This window comes from Arabidopsis thaliana, chromosome 3 (assembly GCF_000001735.4).
Source record: "Arabidopsis thaliana chromosome 3, partial sequence".
Lineage (NCBI taxonomy): Eukaryota > Viridiplantae > Streptophyta > Magnoliopsida > Brassicales > Brassicaceae > Arabidopsis > Arabidopsis thaliana.
In genome coordinates, this window is record NC_003074.8 from 8,672,642 (window position 1) to 8,688,466 (window position 15,825).

At 38.0% G+C, this 15,825-nt stretch overlaps 6 protein-coding genes, 1 long non-coding RNA gene and 1 pseudogene across 8 annotated transcripts; 4 read left to right on the forward strand and 4 right to left on the reverse strand.

Moving 5' to 3' along the window:
• Positions 1–76: 76 nt before the first annotated feature.
• Positions 77–2,240, forward strand: AT3G24000 (Tetratricopeptide repeat (TPR)-like superfamily protein). Its single transcript, NM_001338664.1, has one exon. It carries the CDS (start codon positions 133–135, stop codon positions 2,032–2,034), a length of 1,902 nt encoding a protein of 633 aa, NP_001319627.1. The 5' UTR covers positions 77–132; the 3' UTR covers positions 2,035–2,240.
• Positions 2,241–2,616: 376 nt separating this feature from the next.
• Positions 2,617–3,104, forward strand: AT3G24005 (annotated as a pseudogene). Its single transcript has 2 exons — positions 2,617–2,890; positions 2,972–3,104.
• A 159-nt stretch (positions 3,105–3,263) lies between these two features.
• ING1 (RING/FYVE/PHD zinc finger superfamily protein) lies at positions 3,264–5,645 on the reverse strand. Its single transcript, NM_113306.4, has 7 exons — positions 5,518–5,645; positions 4,838–4,909; positions 4,361–4,545; positions 4,132–4,195; positions 3,940–4,027; positions 3,666–3,822; positions 3,264–3,589 (listed from the first exon to the last, which is right to left on the reverse strand). Exons 1-7 carry the CDS (start codon positions 5,543–5,545, stop codon positions 3,479–3,481), a joined length of 705 nt encoding a protein of 234 aa, NP_566742.1. The 5' UTR covers positions 5,546–5,645; the 3' UTR covers positions 3,264–3,478.
• Positions 5,646–6,036: 391 nt separating this feature from the next.
• AT3G24020 (Disease resistance-responsive (dirigent-like protein) family protein) lies at positions 6,037–7,015 on the forward strand. The gene has a single exon (NM_113307.2): positions 6,097–7,015. It carries the CDS (start codon positions 6,186–6,188, stop codon positions 6,915–6,917), a length of 732 nt encoding a protein of 243 aa, NP_189044.1. The 5' UTR covers positions 6,097–6,185; the 3' UTR covers positions 6,918–7,015.
• Positions 6,063–6,894, reverse strand: AT3G04615. The gene has a single exon (NR_141109.1). It is a non-coding gene; the product is annotated as an other RNA (long non-coding RNA).
• A 162-nt stretch (positions 7,016–7,177) lies between the features above and the next one.
• On the reverse strand, positions 7,178–8,264 carry AT3G24030 (hydroxyethylthiazole kinase family protein). Its single transcript, NM_001338665.1, has 3 exons — position 8,264; positions 7,734–8,172; positions 7,178–7,613 (listed from the first exon to the last, which is right to left on the reverse strand). The coding sequence occupies exons 2-3, from the start codon at positions 8,169–8,171 to the stop codon at positions 7,221–7,223; spliced, it is 831 nt and encodes a 276-aa protein (NP_001319628.1). The 5' UTR covers position 8,172; position 8,264; the 3' UTR covers positions 7,178–7,220.
• Positions 8,236–10,648, reverse strand: AT3G24040 (Core-2/I-branching beta-1,6-N-acetylglucosaminyltransferase family protein). The gene is made up of 4 exons (NM_113309.4): positions 10,030–10,648; positions 9,870–9,945; positions 9,630–9,745; positions 8,236–8,997 (listed from the first exon to the last, which is right to left on the reverse strand). The coding sequence occupies exons 1-4, from the start codon at positions 10,568–10,570 to the stop codon at positions 8,477–8,479; spliced, it is 1,254 nt and encodes a 417-aa protein (NP_189046.1). The 5' UTR covers positions 10,571–10,648; the 3' UTR covers positions 8,236–8,476.
• Positions 10,649–13,097: 2,449 nt separating this feature from the next.
• GATA1 (GATA transcription factor 1) lies at positions 13,098–15,085 on the forward strand. Its single transcript, NM_113310.4, has 2 exons — positions 13,098–13,577; positions 14,156–15,085. Exons 1-2 carry the CDS (start codon positions 13,419–13,421, stop codon positions 14,819–14,821), a joined length of 825 nt encoding a protein of 274 aa, NP_189047.1. The 5' UTR covers positions 13,098–13,418; the 3' UTR covers positions 14,822–15,085.
• Positions 15,086–15,825: the final 740 nt, after the last annotated feature.

The following is a 15,825-nucleotide window of genomic DNA, read 5'->3' on the forward strand; positions in this document are numbered from 1 at the left end:
AATCCAAATTACCATGAAATCGAACTGAAATATATTCCGGTTATATACATTGACACAAACCGAAGATAACCAAACTATTTTCAGTTATAATTCATCTCCGGTTAGCATCTTTGATGTTGTCGAGTGTCGACCATGGCATTGCGTTTCCCGCCTCGTCTCCTCTCTCAGCTGAAGCTATCTCGGCGTCTGAATTCTCTCCCGGCACCGGTATCTGAAGATTCCGAAGACGAATCTTTAAAATTCCCATCCAATGATCTTCTTCTCCGAACGAGTAGCAATGATCTCGAGGGCAGTTATATTCCCGCCGATAGACGTTTCTACAACACGCTGCTGAAGAAATGTACAGTCTTTAAGTTGCTCATTCAGGGAAGGATCGTTCATGCTCATATCCTTCAATCTATCTTTCGTCATGACATTGTTATGGGCAACACTCTTCTCAATATGTATGCTAAATGCGGAAGTTTGGAGGAAGCTCGTAAAGTGTTCGAAAAAATGCCTCAGAGAGATTTTGTTACTTGGACTACTTTGATTTCTGGTTACTCGCAGCATGATCGACCTTGTGATGCGTTACTTTTTTTTAATCAGATGTTGAGATTTGGATATAGTCCCAATGAGTTCACTTTGTCTAGTGTGATCAAAGCTGCTGCAGCTGAGAGAAGGGGATGTTGTGGTCATCAACTTCATGGGTTCTGTGTAAAATGTGGTTTTGATTCGAATGTTCATGTTGGTAGTGCTCTTCTTGATTTGTATACTCGCTATGGTCTTATGGATGATGCACAATTAGTCTTTGATGCGCTTGAGAGCAGGAATGATGTTTCTTGGAATGCTCTGATTGCTGGTCATGCTAGGAGAAGTGGTACAGAGAAAGCTCTGGAGCTTTTTCAAGGGATGCTTAGAGATGGTTTTAGACCTTCCCATTTCTCATACGCTAGCCTCTTTGGTGCTTGTTCCAGTACAGGGTTCTTGGAGCAAGGGAAATGGGTTCACGCTTATATGATTAAATCCGGTGAAAAGCTTGTGGCCTTCGCGGGAAACACTCTTCTTGACATGTATGCAAAATCAGGAAGCATCCATGACGCGAGGAAAATATTCGATAGATTGGCTAAAAGGGATGTGGTGTCTTGGAACTCGCTGCTGACTGCTTATGCCCAACATGGATTTGGAAAGGAAGCAGTGTGGTGGTTCGAGGAAATGAGGAGGGTTGGGATTCGCCCCAATGAAATCTCGTTTCTCTCTGTGCTTACAGCTTGCAGCCATTCTGGTCTTCTAGATGAAGGATGGCATTACTATGAATTGATGAAGAAAGATGGGATAGTTCCCGAGGCTTGGCACTACGTCACAGTCGTAGACCTTCTTGGGCGAGCCGGTGATCTTAATAGGGCACTGAGATTCATTGAAGAAATGCCAATAGAACCCACTGCAGCCATCTGGAAAGCCCTGCTTAATGCTTGTAGAATGCATAAGAATACGGAATTGGGAGCTTATGCGGCTGAGCATGTATTTGAACTTGACCCTGACGACCCTGGTCCCCATGTAATACTATATAACATCTATGCATCTGGTGGCAGATGGAACGATGCTGCGAGAGTGAGAAAGAAGATGAAGGAAAGTGGAGTGAAGAAGGAACCTGCTTGCAGTTGGGTAGAGATTGAGAATGCAATCCACATGTTTGTGGCAAATGATGAACGTCATCCACAGAGGGAGGAGATTGCTCGGAAGTGGGAAGAGGTTTTAGCAAAGATCAAGGAGTTGGGATATGTGCCAGACACTAGCCATGTAATAGTCCATGTGGATCAACAGGAGAGGGAAGTGAATTTACAATATCATAGTGAGAAAATTGCGTTGGCGTTTGCGCTTCTCAACACTCCTCCTGGATCAACTATACACATCAAGAAGAACATCCGTGTTTGTGGGGATTGCCATACAGCAATAAAGTTGGCGTCAAAGGTGGTTGGGAGAGAAATCATTGTGAGAGATACTAATCGGTTCCACCATTTTAAGGATGGTAATTGTTCTTGCAAGGATTATTGGTAGTAACCACTGAAGAAGTCAAGTGGCTTCTGCTGGTGTGTGGAGAAAAGGCCAGTCGTTGAGAATCAATGGTTGTCACTGTAGCATCCATTCTCTATCTGGTGGTTAGAGGTATTGATCAAGATTCAAATAAGGAGAAAGGCCTAGTATTGGATATGTGCTACAAGAGAGTGGGCCGAACATATGAGAAGTCTATGAAGAGCTTCTAGAAGAAGTGAAGGCACACAAATATCTCTTGTAGCCGTTGAAGAGGACTCACGAGTGTCTTTAGCAACATGGTCAACCAAGGATCAGTCGCTCTCATCATCAAGACCAAGGAACCTCTTCTCTTATGTCTCTTTCAGTCTTACGTTAATTGTAAACGGCCATATTCCCTTTGTGTGTCTTTAAAAGCATTGTAAACACACAAAGGTTACTATCTAATTCTATCAACATGATTTGGTCATTTTCTCTCATATACAAACTCTCTTGTTCTTCATAACTCTCTTACTCTTTAATACAATTCCGCATATTCTTTCAAGAGGTTTCTACCACCTTGATTTGGTTGCTGGAAGTGCTAAAGAAAGTGAGGTGTGGACAATATGCAGCAGAGCAGTTGGAAAAGCTTCCAATAGCCAAGTTTGACCAAAAGATCAGTGTCTGCAGATCATTCAGAATACATTGAAAGTTAGCAATTATCTAAAACGAAGACCATCTGATCTAATGATCATAAACAGGAAGTTGTTTAATGGGATTTGGTTTGCCAGACTCTTGTTAACACAATTGCTTCAAATGTTGAACTTGAAAGTGCTGTTTTGTTAGCAAGCTCTTGGAGCAAGATAACACCTACCTCGGTTATGACTTATGATGCAGCTAAAAGGTTAGTTGTGTTCACAATCCAACATCACTTCACTTTTGATTTATCTGAGATTGTCCTTAGCTAACTCTTGATGAAAACTAGGTCAAAGCTGGAATCATTGACCCTCTGAAAGTGATCAGGACGGCTCTGGTTGTAGTGTTTGAGCTTCCCAAAAGACCAAAGCGAGTCAGCAGGAGGCAATGGGAGGCATGGACTATAAGATCACTAAACTCTCTTTCTTTCACCAATTGGCTTAAACCTAAGAAATGAGATACGATTCTTTTAGGAGTCTTTTGTCTTTGATTTTGTTACCCAATAACTGATTTCACAATAAACAGCACACTTGGAAATTTTATGAGACCAAAAGCATCATAATTTTATAAGGTATCATTGTGTTGCTTTCATGGAATGGCTTCTTTGTTTCTAAATTAGTAGATGTATCAGTACCCCAAACTCAGTTATTAATTTTGTCAAACAAAGAACGAAACAAGACTTCTACAATTTATAGTCAACATGGTAACATCTTACATGAGTTGATATACTAAACTGTTTGGATTACAGTAGATATGATGAAGCTGTTTGGATTATTAGCAGACATGAACATTCAAATCATCGACCTTTCCTGCTCTTCTTTACTGTAGCACACTCCGGGCAGTACCATTTCCCCTTGGGTTGTTCTTTCAGACCGACGCAACCGAAATGGAACCACTCAATCTTGCACTGCATTGAATTTTATTTTCAGTCTTAAAGAGTGTCTCACAATGTGAAAAGAGACATTAGTTTCAAGAAGCCATACCGCATTGTTGTCACACGCAACCATCTCGCCAAAGCTAACTTGGTTGCAGATGCAGTAAGTTGGTTCGTTTGGATCCACAGGCAGATCCAGATCCATATTACTTGAAGTCATCCCAGTTGATGCTGCTGCTGTTGACGCTGCTGTTGCTAGCCTTGTCCTGTCACAACATTAAATGGATGGTTTCATTGGACCTAAGCTTGCTGAGGTTTAGGCGATGTAATTTATTGAGCAACATATGCTAATGATATAAAAGATGAGGCTGAAAGCCACCTACTTTTTTCGCCCTCCTCTTCCACCTTCACCAGCATTCCCGGCTTTCCCGTTGTTCTCCAGTTCTAATGTCGCAGCGGCAGCTTCTTTCTCTGATAGAAACCACACAGTTTTATGTTTATTACTGAATAAGATAAGAGAGAAGCTCAAGCTTTAAAAACACTAAGACAAGAATAACAGCAAGCCAAAAAATGACCTTTGCGGATCACTTCGTCGGATTTTTTCATATACTGGTCAAGTTGCTGAACATGCATATCCACCTGAAGCAATATATCATCTGAAAAATAATGACTTTAAGAAATATCAAAAATTCCACAAGGCTAAAACTGAACTGCTAACTTAAGCTACACAAATCCGAGGTCAGACACCATAACAGAGAAGTGTCCTCTTAAAGAGACAAGGAAAAAAAAACTTCATAACCATACCAGATCATATGCCTGCATAGCCAGTGTGACTTTCTCGTCAGCAATCCGGACACTGTGTTTCTGTTCATCAAGTGCTTCCTCTGAGAACTTTGTAAGAGAGGTATTAGGTGTGATATTTCCAGCTCTGCCCCTTCTTATATCCTCTATTTCTTTTTCACAGCGTTGTTCATTTTGTCGTTGGTTTTCTGCTTAAACCACAAAAGACACAAACAAAGATGAAAGCAATCCACATAACAAATCAACAAAGTGCATATATAGATGCTTTACAAAGTCTTACTTTATACTAAAACCCAGCAAACAACTCATCCGAAAACAACAAACTATGCAGCACATGAACTACAACGAAATGGGTTTAGTCTAATGACTAAAGATCATGTCTGCGGTACCCCTTTTCTAACAAATTACTAATCAGTGAGGATACATAATGACAACAATGATGCCTTAATCTGCTGTAAGTACGACTCTATTGATTGTTACCTTGCAAACTTTTATCCAAATCGCGCAGGAGAGCATATTTCTTCTGCAAAACATGGGCCAGCGAAACAAGATCTGCACATAGATATCAAGAAAGAGTTGCTTCATTATTCTCGATTGAACGAGGTCAAATATTGTCTGATATCCTAAGGAAGAGTAAACCATGACAGAGATGCAAATAACCAAAACCAAGAACCCAAAAACAATGCACACACTATGATGGATATTAGAACTGTTCCTGCTAGATAACAACAACAGAGCTAATTTCACATCAACACTAAAAAAGCTTCTTACAGTAGAACTCTTTACATGTTCAGACAAAAACAATGATTTTTTGATATTCTTGAACCAACAGTTACAGTCATCTATATGCTATGCTACATTTCAAGCATGTAGAAAGTAGAAACCCATAGTATAATTCAGAGATTCCTGATTCAATATTTGCGCAAGCAAAAATTGAAGCAGACAAACATTTTGGTTATGACAAGAACCAGCGAGAAAACACACAAATCAATCTAAGTTAGTGAATCACTCTCTCGTCAATATTGCAACAAAGGTAATGATCAATCTAAAACAACTTGCGGGAAAATCGAATTAGCTAACGTAAGAAGGCGAGCAGTTTCACGATTCGTTGATCACAGTAAAGAATAAACACGATTCGAGAGAGATACGATTTTGCTTACTAGCTTCAAATTCCTCGGCGAATGACATTTGGGAATTTAGGGTTTCCCAAAATGGATATGTTGCAAAATGAAAGAAATATATTTGCAGTAATACTCTTTATTTTTGCCTTTTTCTTATTTTGTATTGGCGCACAAACTAAACGATGACTAATTTTCATTTTTTGTGTAAATTACTAGGGAAAATAATAAGAATTTCGTATTTTGAATTTTTAGTATCTTGACAAAAACAAAATAATTAGTAATTTAATTTTTTCTTTATCAATTTCTTAAACTGAACCATGAACTAATTCAGAATTATTCAACCTAAACCACCAAAATTTAGCTACAACTAGTTTATTTTAATGAAAACATTTTGGTAACCACTAAATTAAAGACGCTAATTGGTACATATATGAGTATTCTATCAATCTCTGACGTTATTATTTTTGGATTCTCACATATTTTGTATGAAGAAAACAGAATTACACAAGATATCACAGCTATAAAGAACACATTTCAACAACTACACAAAATCAGAAATCGTAACAACTTCACAATCCACACCTCTCTATTTAAACAGCGTTTCCCACATTTTTTCATATATTCATCAAACAAATCTCAATCAGTTCAAAATCATCTTCCAACACAAAAAAAAAAAAACAGAGCAACACTTAACGATAACATTCTCCATGATGATCAAGCAATCACCATTCTTGCTTTTAACAACAATCTTGTTCACGGTTGCTGTGTTTGTAGCAGCGCTTGATCCTGCACCTGAAGACCCCATTTTCGAACTCTACATGCACGATTTACTTGGAGGAAGCAGCCCCACCGCGAGGCCCATCACGGGTTTGCTCGGGAACATTTACAACGGTCAAGTTCCATTTGCTAAGCAGATTGGTTTCACTCCTCCTGAGAACGGTATAGCCATACCCAATGCAAACGGCGCACTACCAACGGTTAACGGCATCAATGGTGTACCTCTTGGGACCGGCTTGTCTGGTACAGCATACTCTGGTCAGAACCTAAACGGAATTCAGACTCAGTTGGGTCCTGATGGTCTCAGTCTCGGGTTTGGTACCATTACTGTGATCGACGATATACTCACATCTGGTCCTGACTTGGGTTCACAGCCACTTGGTAAGGCTCAAGGAGTTTATGTTGCAAGTTCTGCAGATGGAAGCACACAGATGATGGCTTTCACAGCTATGCTTGAAGGAGGAGAGTACAACGACAACCTTAACTTCTACGGAATTTACAGGATCGGAAGCGCCATGTCGCATCTATCAGTGACTGGAGGAACAGGTAGGTTCAAGAACGCTTGTGGGTTTGCAGAGGTCAGACCATTGATTCCATCAGGTCAGCATGAAGTGGATGGAGCAGAGTCTTTGCTTAGGATCATTGTCCATCTGAAGTACTAAACAAAACCCAAAAGTAGCCTTACCAAAAGATTTCAAATTTCTACATGTGTGCGTGTGTGTGAATGTTCTTTTGTTGTTGTATGTAACAGTTATTGATCGAAAGCAAATCATCCAAAGCCATGAAACTTCTAAGATTGTTAAAAGTGTAATTTTTGAACATTGCCTTAAAGTCTAAGATGGTGACCACAAAAGCTATATAACCATGACACTCCTATCTACCTGAAGCTGGACGATATACTAATGATCAAGAAAATTGCAGAGATATCTTAAGAAACTTTATTCAAAGAAGATGATTCATGTACATCAACCCAACCTGGTCACATTCACACGTTTAAGCACTGTGGTTTCATCCAACCCATAAAGACAATCTATCAAATGCATTCTCAATGACGCTGGACCATTCGCCATCGCTTCACCCAACTCACCTGCAATGCCAAAGACAGCCATAGCGGAAACCGTAGCTTCCAGTACCCGTGATGAATCAATAGCAAGAAACGCTACAATCAAACCAGCTAGAGAACAACCAGTTGCAGTAATCTGTTGCATCATCTTCGTCCCGTTGTGAACACCAATAACCTGTTTCCCATCAGTAACAATATCAACAGCTCCTGACACTGCAACAACAGCACCACTTGACATCGCTAATGACTTTGCAGCTTCTATAGCGTCTGTTGATTCATGTGAGCTATCAGCACCCTAGCAAATACCAACTCATACTTTAGCAAAACAACTTCACTACAGAGTCATCAAAACCTCTCATAACAAAATTCTCGAATCATTGTTAATCTCAATACAGTGTGATGTTACAATATATACCTTAGTTTGTCCACGTGAAGCAGAGGAGAGAGCAATAATCTCAGAACCGTTTCCTTTGATTACAGTAGGTTTTAGCTCGATGAGCTCCAAACACGCTTTTAATCGGAATCCGGAGCAACTCACGGCGGCGGGATCAAGAACCCAAGGCTTTCGGAGCTGAGAAGCGAGTTCAGCGGCAGCTTTCATTGACGGAAGCCAGTCAGGTGTAAGTGTTCCGACGTTGACGCAGAGCGCGTGAATATGAGGAGTGAAATCAGGAATCTCAACGACGGAATGGACCATCGCTGGAGATGCACCGGCGGATAAAAGCGTGTTGGCAACGAGATCCATCGAGACGAAGTTGGTGATGCACTGAACAAGCGGCGATTGTTGCCGTACGGCGGTTAAGTGAGCCCACACGCCGGAGCTCCACTCGTTTTGTTCTGATTTTGATTCCATTCTGCTTTAACCAGTCGTGCGTAAATCACGGATTCAAATATATATAAGAAACACGGTTTGGTCTAGATTAGATTAAAACCGGGATTTTATACCGGTTTAGACTTCAACCAATGAACCGAGTCGTTTCATTTCTCAGCTTTGAGATGGTTTTTCTACAACAACAATGGAACAAACACTCTCAAAGTCACAGGTTACAATGTAGAAGTGGAACTCTCTCTAAAGATACAGAAGCATAAAGTACCGTTATCTTCTTCGTGTCTTGGACAACTATTTACTCTATTGAAAGTGCGGTGAGGATCATCCGATCATTCAGGTACGCATTGGTGCAATCTGAACCAATCGTTTGATAGTAACTCAACAATTCGTCTCTCGAGCCTATCGGAACCAGAACCGGGCCGAAGGATACCCGAGTCACCCCAGACGGAACACGAGCTACGGTTTTTACTAGAATCTCCTAAACACCAACCACCAGGCACAACTTCACCAGGTTTGCGTCCCAGAAGTTCATGATCGATGCGATCAAGGACAGTGTCGTCGTACCTGAATCCTCTTGCAAAAGCTGCTCCGGAGTCAACCATTTCTGTGAACTCTTTGTGATCAAGCTGATGGTATCTTTCTTTAGAAGTGTCGTTAGAAGCTAGGTAGAGTAAGTTGTTGTTCATGATGGTCTTTTTGAAGGTATCCGTGTTGCAGAGGATAGTTGGGAAGTAGTTGGAAAGAGAATCAGGTGTGTTGGACAAGTACATGAGTAGAGTCCGAGGGAAGTTGTCAGTGCCTAAGACACAGTGCTCCATGAAATTCCGGCTTAAGATGGAGAAAGATGGACCTGCCAAATAGAGATAATGGCATTTAGTTTAAATCATCAAAGACATAAACGGTATCTCAAACCCTTCTTTTCAGATGTGTCAATTCTTTTTCCTAATTATGCTATATTTTTCTCAATCCCCTCCAAAGATTTCTTTTTCCTCAATATGCTATATTCAGTAGGAACTAAATATAATTATGCTATTCAATAGGAGAACTTTGTTGTTAAACAACCAACAAAATATAACAGTAATGAGAACCATTGTAAGCAATTTCTAGACACTGGCTTCCCTTTCCTCACTTATCTGCTTAAAGCAGCTAATAGCATTACTGATAAACAAGACGTCATGTAGTCTATATTCTGATAGAGCTTTCACCTAAACTTATCCACTTCTACACTATCACGTATCTACCTACCAAATTATGAAATGGTGCCAAGAAACTGCTAACCATGTAAAAGAAAAAGGGATTAAGTTTCTACAAAACAGCATAATTAGGAAAAAGTAATCTTCCATAATAATATCAATCCAAATGATTGCACAACACTGAATATGCTAAATAGCAAACAAGGTGGTCAATTAGTAATGATCCACAGATAAATGCAGAAAACAGAAAAGGGAAAATGAAAACGTAATGTAACGTAGCTAAGCATACCTGAGAATAACTTGAAAGCCTTAGGCAACTCTCGTTTCTGCGAAGCGAAAAACATATCGGTTTTCTCCACAAGATAGAGCCCTGGATCAACAATAACTGGCTTCAACTTCCTGGACCTACAAGAAACCAAGAGAAAATGTTACACTGATCCTAAAACAATGAATCTTAGCTCTATGGAATCAAATCCAGCCTACAACACAAAGACTCTCTAAGTGAAACTAAAGGGAAACATAATCTTACTCTTTCCAACCAATGTAGCTAGTGTGGTTCACAAAATTCAAGTCCTTAGGCAAATGTGACATAATATGAAGAAGCTCTACGCAAAATCAAACTCAGAATCAGTAAAAACAAACACAGAAAAATCACAAATCAAAGAGAATTTCGCAAGAAGAATCCAAACCATCTTGAGTAACGAGAGGATAATCATCAACACTAATACTAACAAACCAATCCCAAGTTCCTGACAATCTAAGAAGAATCGAAGCACCATGAAGCGTAGAAGCCATCGGAGACGATCCTCTCTGATACGCGAAATCAGGCTTCCCAATAACATCAACATTCCTTGCAGCTCTAAAAATCGGTACATCTTGTACATCAACAGCGAGCCGATCTCGTTCAGATTGTGTCGCTAAGCTATCGAGATGAAGAAGATATCGATTTCGAGGATGGTAAGTAGCGTAGAGAAGTCGAAGGATTCGTCGCGTGTCACCAGAAGATCCGGAAATTAGGTAAGCGATTGAAGGAGGAGCTGTATCGGCGGCGATTTTGGAGGAAGAAGGAAAGAGTCTCGGGTCGGGTCGTAGATCATCGGGTCGTCCGGTGTAGGAAGATGAAGAGTACTGGGAAGAGGAAGAGAGAGAGAGGAGGAAACATAGAGAGAGAAACGCGGTGGTGAGGATTATGTAAAGAGTGACTCTCGGTTGCTCCGGTGTGTGCTGCATTTTCTCACGGCGGCGCGTGAAACTTCGACGGCTAGAGAAGAAAGCTAACTGTAGTATGTAATGGTCACAGTACGCATCGAACTCTGAAGATAGAATCTTTTTTTCTTATATAGTTTAATTAATTATGTAGCTTATTACTTAATGGTAACGACTAACGACGATATTATTACTAAATAATTTGATTCTATAATTTCCATTACATCATAACACTGAATAGATGATTTTATTACACATTTTACAAATTTGTAATAATCAAGTTCTTGAGCGGCTTCTTCGCCATTCTTGGTCAAAATTTTAATATATGAGAGAAGAGCAATTGCAGCATATTTTCACTGAAATGGTCAAATTCCAAATATTTCAAAAAATACGTCTCAACATATGTAACTAAAGCAAGACAATATATCTTGCAACGACTCAAGTACTAATAAACTTATGTACAAGACAACAGAAGAGCAAGCATGAATGATATTGGGTTGTTCTCTATTGATGAATGGATCAAAAGTTTTGTGTAAAAAAATAGGAAAGATCTAAGCTAATGGAAACGTAGCTTACCAAAATGTTCTCGTACTGAATGTGAATGGCCAACTAAGCAGCGACAAAAAATGTCTACCCATCAAAAATAAAGTATGTGAGATCATACAAGCACAAGATGGTGTGGAAGAAAAGTAATTAATCAACCATTTGGGTCAGATAAAAGATTTTATGTTGCTTAACAAGCGTAACTACATTTATACATATTTATAAAAGTACAAAATACACAAGCAAAAAGAATACAAATCGACACTTAATAACCAATTTCCAAGATATTTGAGATCAATGTCAATATCGTATCATCATATACATGAACATACATTTCAATTGTAGATTTATGTGTCACATCGTTAGCCAAAATAGTATACTAACTAATATGAAGTCTTGAGCATATATTGATCACTTAAAGAACTGCTTTAAGATATATCTTCCTTACCATCATCAACTCACCATAATTCAACATAACATTTGATAGATGAGCTTAAAATCTTAAGAAGAACAAACCAAACCTACATCTTATAACAAGCTAGTTAGTATTTGACCGTCAATCCACAAGTAAACATAAATCTTAACGTATGAGACTATGAGTAAGCATCAACACAATATCAGATTTGAAACAAAATGGTTTTGAATGGTAATCTCGCATCGAGGATAGACCCTGAAATTTTGGTGGTCTAAAAATTTTCTAAAAGTTTTACAAATTTGGGAGCCTATGTATAAAAGTAAAACTAAATTAGAGGCCTTTTTGTAAATACATGTTTTATGGAAATTCACAAACCATTGTTTCTCCTATTTGTTTAAAGACGACACTGTCATTGTGATATATCGTTTTGACAATTACCGATTTTAAAAACGTTATTAAAATTTTTTTAGCTTTTAGAGATACAACATTATGGTCAGCAATGAAAGCTAACATTATGGTTAATGAACAAGAGGAGAACATAAATGTCAAAAAATAAACATTAAGAAAGTGGTAACGTTTGATTCTAATGAATTGTGTTACTTTCATGATATAAATTGAATTTAGATCGAATCTTGTCTTTGTTTAACCAAAACAAAAAAAATCTAATCAATCCAATTTGAGAGAGAAGTCATAACTTTTTTAACACATTGTTGACTTAAGTATCTTCTAAAGATATATTCAAATCAGATTTATTTTCTAACTATAAATTACAAAAATGTTAATTAAAGATTTCTAATGTTGTACTCCCTCCGTCCTACTAAGATGAATTTTTTAGAAATTTCACATTCTTTAAGAAATATTGTATAAAGACAATTTTAACCTCTTAATATACTTTAAAAATAATAATAAATATTTATCTAATTATTTAGTAAGGGTAAAACAGGAAAAAAAAGTTTATAACATTAAGAAGATTTGAATAACATTAAAAAGATTTGAATAATTAGAATCTTGAACTTGACAATATTTAAGGTAAATCGCATCAAAAAAAAAAAAAGGTTATCCCTTAATTTTGAATTCATAATGGCGTAATTGTCACAAACTCACAACTGTGTAATATTCACACCTTTATTTTTAATTATAGGTTTTTTATTTTAAAAGTAATGAAATTCACTTTTGCTTTCAAAATAATTCATAGTGTAGTGCGCGTAGATCATACATATCCCCAATCTACCCCGCAAGTTGCGGTGGCAATTTTCATAAAGTCAAAAAAGTATTCAACACGTGTCGTTCCACTATTCGTCCAACACTCACGCCCTCGTAATCCTATTGGTTCATATGCATCACCCTCTTGGTCACTCAATTATATTATCACCCTTCAACTTTATCCATAATCACGTGAATGCCATTACACTAAAAACAGTAATCAAACTTTTTTATGTTAATAAAATAAGAAAATCTAATGAGAGTATAAGATCAAAAAGCGTCTATCATAAGTACGGTCGATCTTCTCCTTCTATTTTATAAGGTCCACTGAAGTAAATAACAAAACAACGACTCACTTTTGGAATAATTACACTCACACCATTCAATCACGCCGTTGATTTTGGTGACTAATATTAAACTCAGTGGACCGCGTTACACTTGATTGTGGCTTCAATATACGTTATAGGAAAAAGTGAATTTAAAAGGCAAAGGAAAAAAACCATTTTGTGTCATCCCCTTCCCCACTTCCAACCAAAATTAATTTAAAATGTCAAATATTTTTTCATTTTCCTCTTTTCGAAATTAAAGAAAACCCTAAACGCCGTTGTCTGATATTGAGAGAGAGAGAGAGATTAAAAACTTCTTCTGGTTCCTTTTATCAACATTTTTTCTCTCTCTTAAAACTTCGAAGCGATTTTTGATTTACAGACTATGGAAATGGAATCATTCATGGACGACCTTTTGAACTTCTCTGTACCGGAAGAGGAAGAAGACGACGACGAACATACGCAACCACCGAGGAATATTACTCGCCGGAAAACTGGATTACGGCCAACAGACTCCTTCGGTCTCTTTAATACCGACGACCTTGTAAGTCTTCCCAAAAAAAAATAAAAAAAATCGCCTACACATGTTTGTTATTAAATGGTCCGGTGTATAGTAGACTCGGCCGAGTTGACTCGCCGGTTCACGGCGGTTGGGGATTGTTGACTCAGCCGGGTCAAAAGTTTCGGGTTTCGGAAAACGCGTTTTACTTTATTGTGTTATTAAACGTGCACGTCATAAGTGGGAACGTTTCGCCGGTTCCTTTTTTGTGTTGTTGTTAAAAGACGAAGCTACCCTTTGATTTTTAATCCTTTGGGAGATTTGTTTCGGGAGTTTTTGGAGGGTATATTCGGAAATTAAACCATTTTTTAGTGAGGGTCATTGTTTCGTGAGCTGTTCGTCACATGATGGTGAGCTACCACAATAAATTTCAACCATTTCGAAAATTATATATGTCACACCTTTAAATTTGATTTATTATTTGATACTCCCCAATTATTATTGAAATGACGTAACTACCCTTCCGTTTTTATTTCACCCACCCACTCTTTTTATCGGAAAACGAGTACGAGTTGACTCAGTCGAGTTATGGAGTTTGACTCGGTCTAATTTGTTTGTTGCAGGGAGTGGTTGAAGAAGAGGATTTGGAATGGATTTCAAACAAAAATGCTTTTCCGGTGATTGAAACATTCGTCGGTGTATTACCGTCGGAGCATTTTCCTATAACGTCTCTTCTGGAAAGAGAAGCGACTGAGGTAAAACAGCTGAGTCCGGTTTCAGTACTTGAGACGAGTAGCCATAGCTCCACAACGACTACCTCAAACAGTAGCGGCGGAAGTAACGGAAGCACGGCCGTGGCTACGACCACCACCACTCCAACAATAATGAGCTGTTGCGTTGGTTTTAAAGCGCCGGCTAAAGCGAGAAGCAAGCGTCGTCGTACAGGACGCCGTGATTTACGAGTTTTGTGGACAGGAAACGAGCAAGGAGGAATACAGAAGAAGAAGACGATGACTGTGGCGGCGGCTGCGTTGATTATGGGAAGGAAGTGTCAACACTGTGGAGCGGAGAAGACTCCGCAATGGAGGGCAGGACCAGCGGGGCCTAAGACTCTGTGTAACGCTTGTGGCGTGAGGTATAAGTCCGGGAGGCTAGTTCCGGAGTATCGTCCAGCGAACAGTCCAACTTTCACGGCGGAGTTACATTCGAATTCTCACCGGAAGATTGTAGAGATGAGGAAGCAGTATCAGTCCGGTGACGGTGACGGTGATCGGAAAGATTGTGGATAAAAAGTGATTAGGATTAATTTTTATTTTTTCGGAGAAACTTTTTTTTTTTTTTTTTCGTTTAATTTCTCTTTATTTGTTTTTAAAGTCTGTTTTAGGGTTTTGCAGTTGGAATTTAGGTTTTTAATTTTTTGCTTATCTTTTTTATTTGTGAAATTAGTGGTAATTACTTATTTAGGGAATATTATGGTCATGGAATGGAAGATAACTTTCTCATTTTACTGTTTGTTTGATTCTAATGGTAATTTTAAAAAATAGAAGAAAAAAATAGATTTGATAAGTACTTGTTTGATAATATAAATTTGACCCTTTTAAATTGTCTATTTTAGTTAGGCCAGCTAATTATAGTGATAGATATTGGAATTATACATGAGTCAATTTTGGTGGTTTCTTGCATGTCTTGATTGAGTGATTCTTCTTTTGCCTTTAATTACTGACATTGTCGAAAATAACATATTGTCAAAAAAAAGATAGATAGCAACCACAAACTATTAAATAAATGCTGATATTATAATAATTCTGTTTTTTTCCAAAGTAAGGAATGCAATAAGATCAAGCAAAGCATTTGTATTTTACTATTGAAAACGAAATTCAGACTATTGTTGGGTGAGCAAAAATAAAAAGGAATTAATAAGTGTCAACAACTTATCAACTAACAACCAAATCTATCAAAGCTTGAGCAATTATTTTATTTTATATTGTACAAGACATTTTAATGGTTCCATATGATCAACATTTATCCACTAACATAATTATGCGTAGTGACTCATTACAAAACATAATTTCGTCATGTTGATCTAACCAAAACACAATTATGATGTGTGATCATGTTTGGTTAATAACAAATTTACAATCTTAATACGATTTTAGTCAACATCATGATCTCTGGAGACAAAAAAACTGATGATGCAGGCGTATAAACCAAATAAGTAGATTAGATGTAACATTTTCCTAATTGTTTTAGTAGTTTGATTAATTTAATGTAATGAAGGGATTAGAGTGGTAAT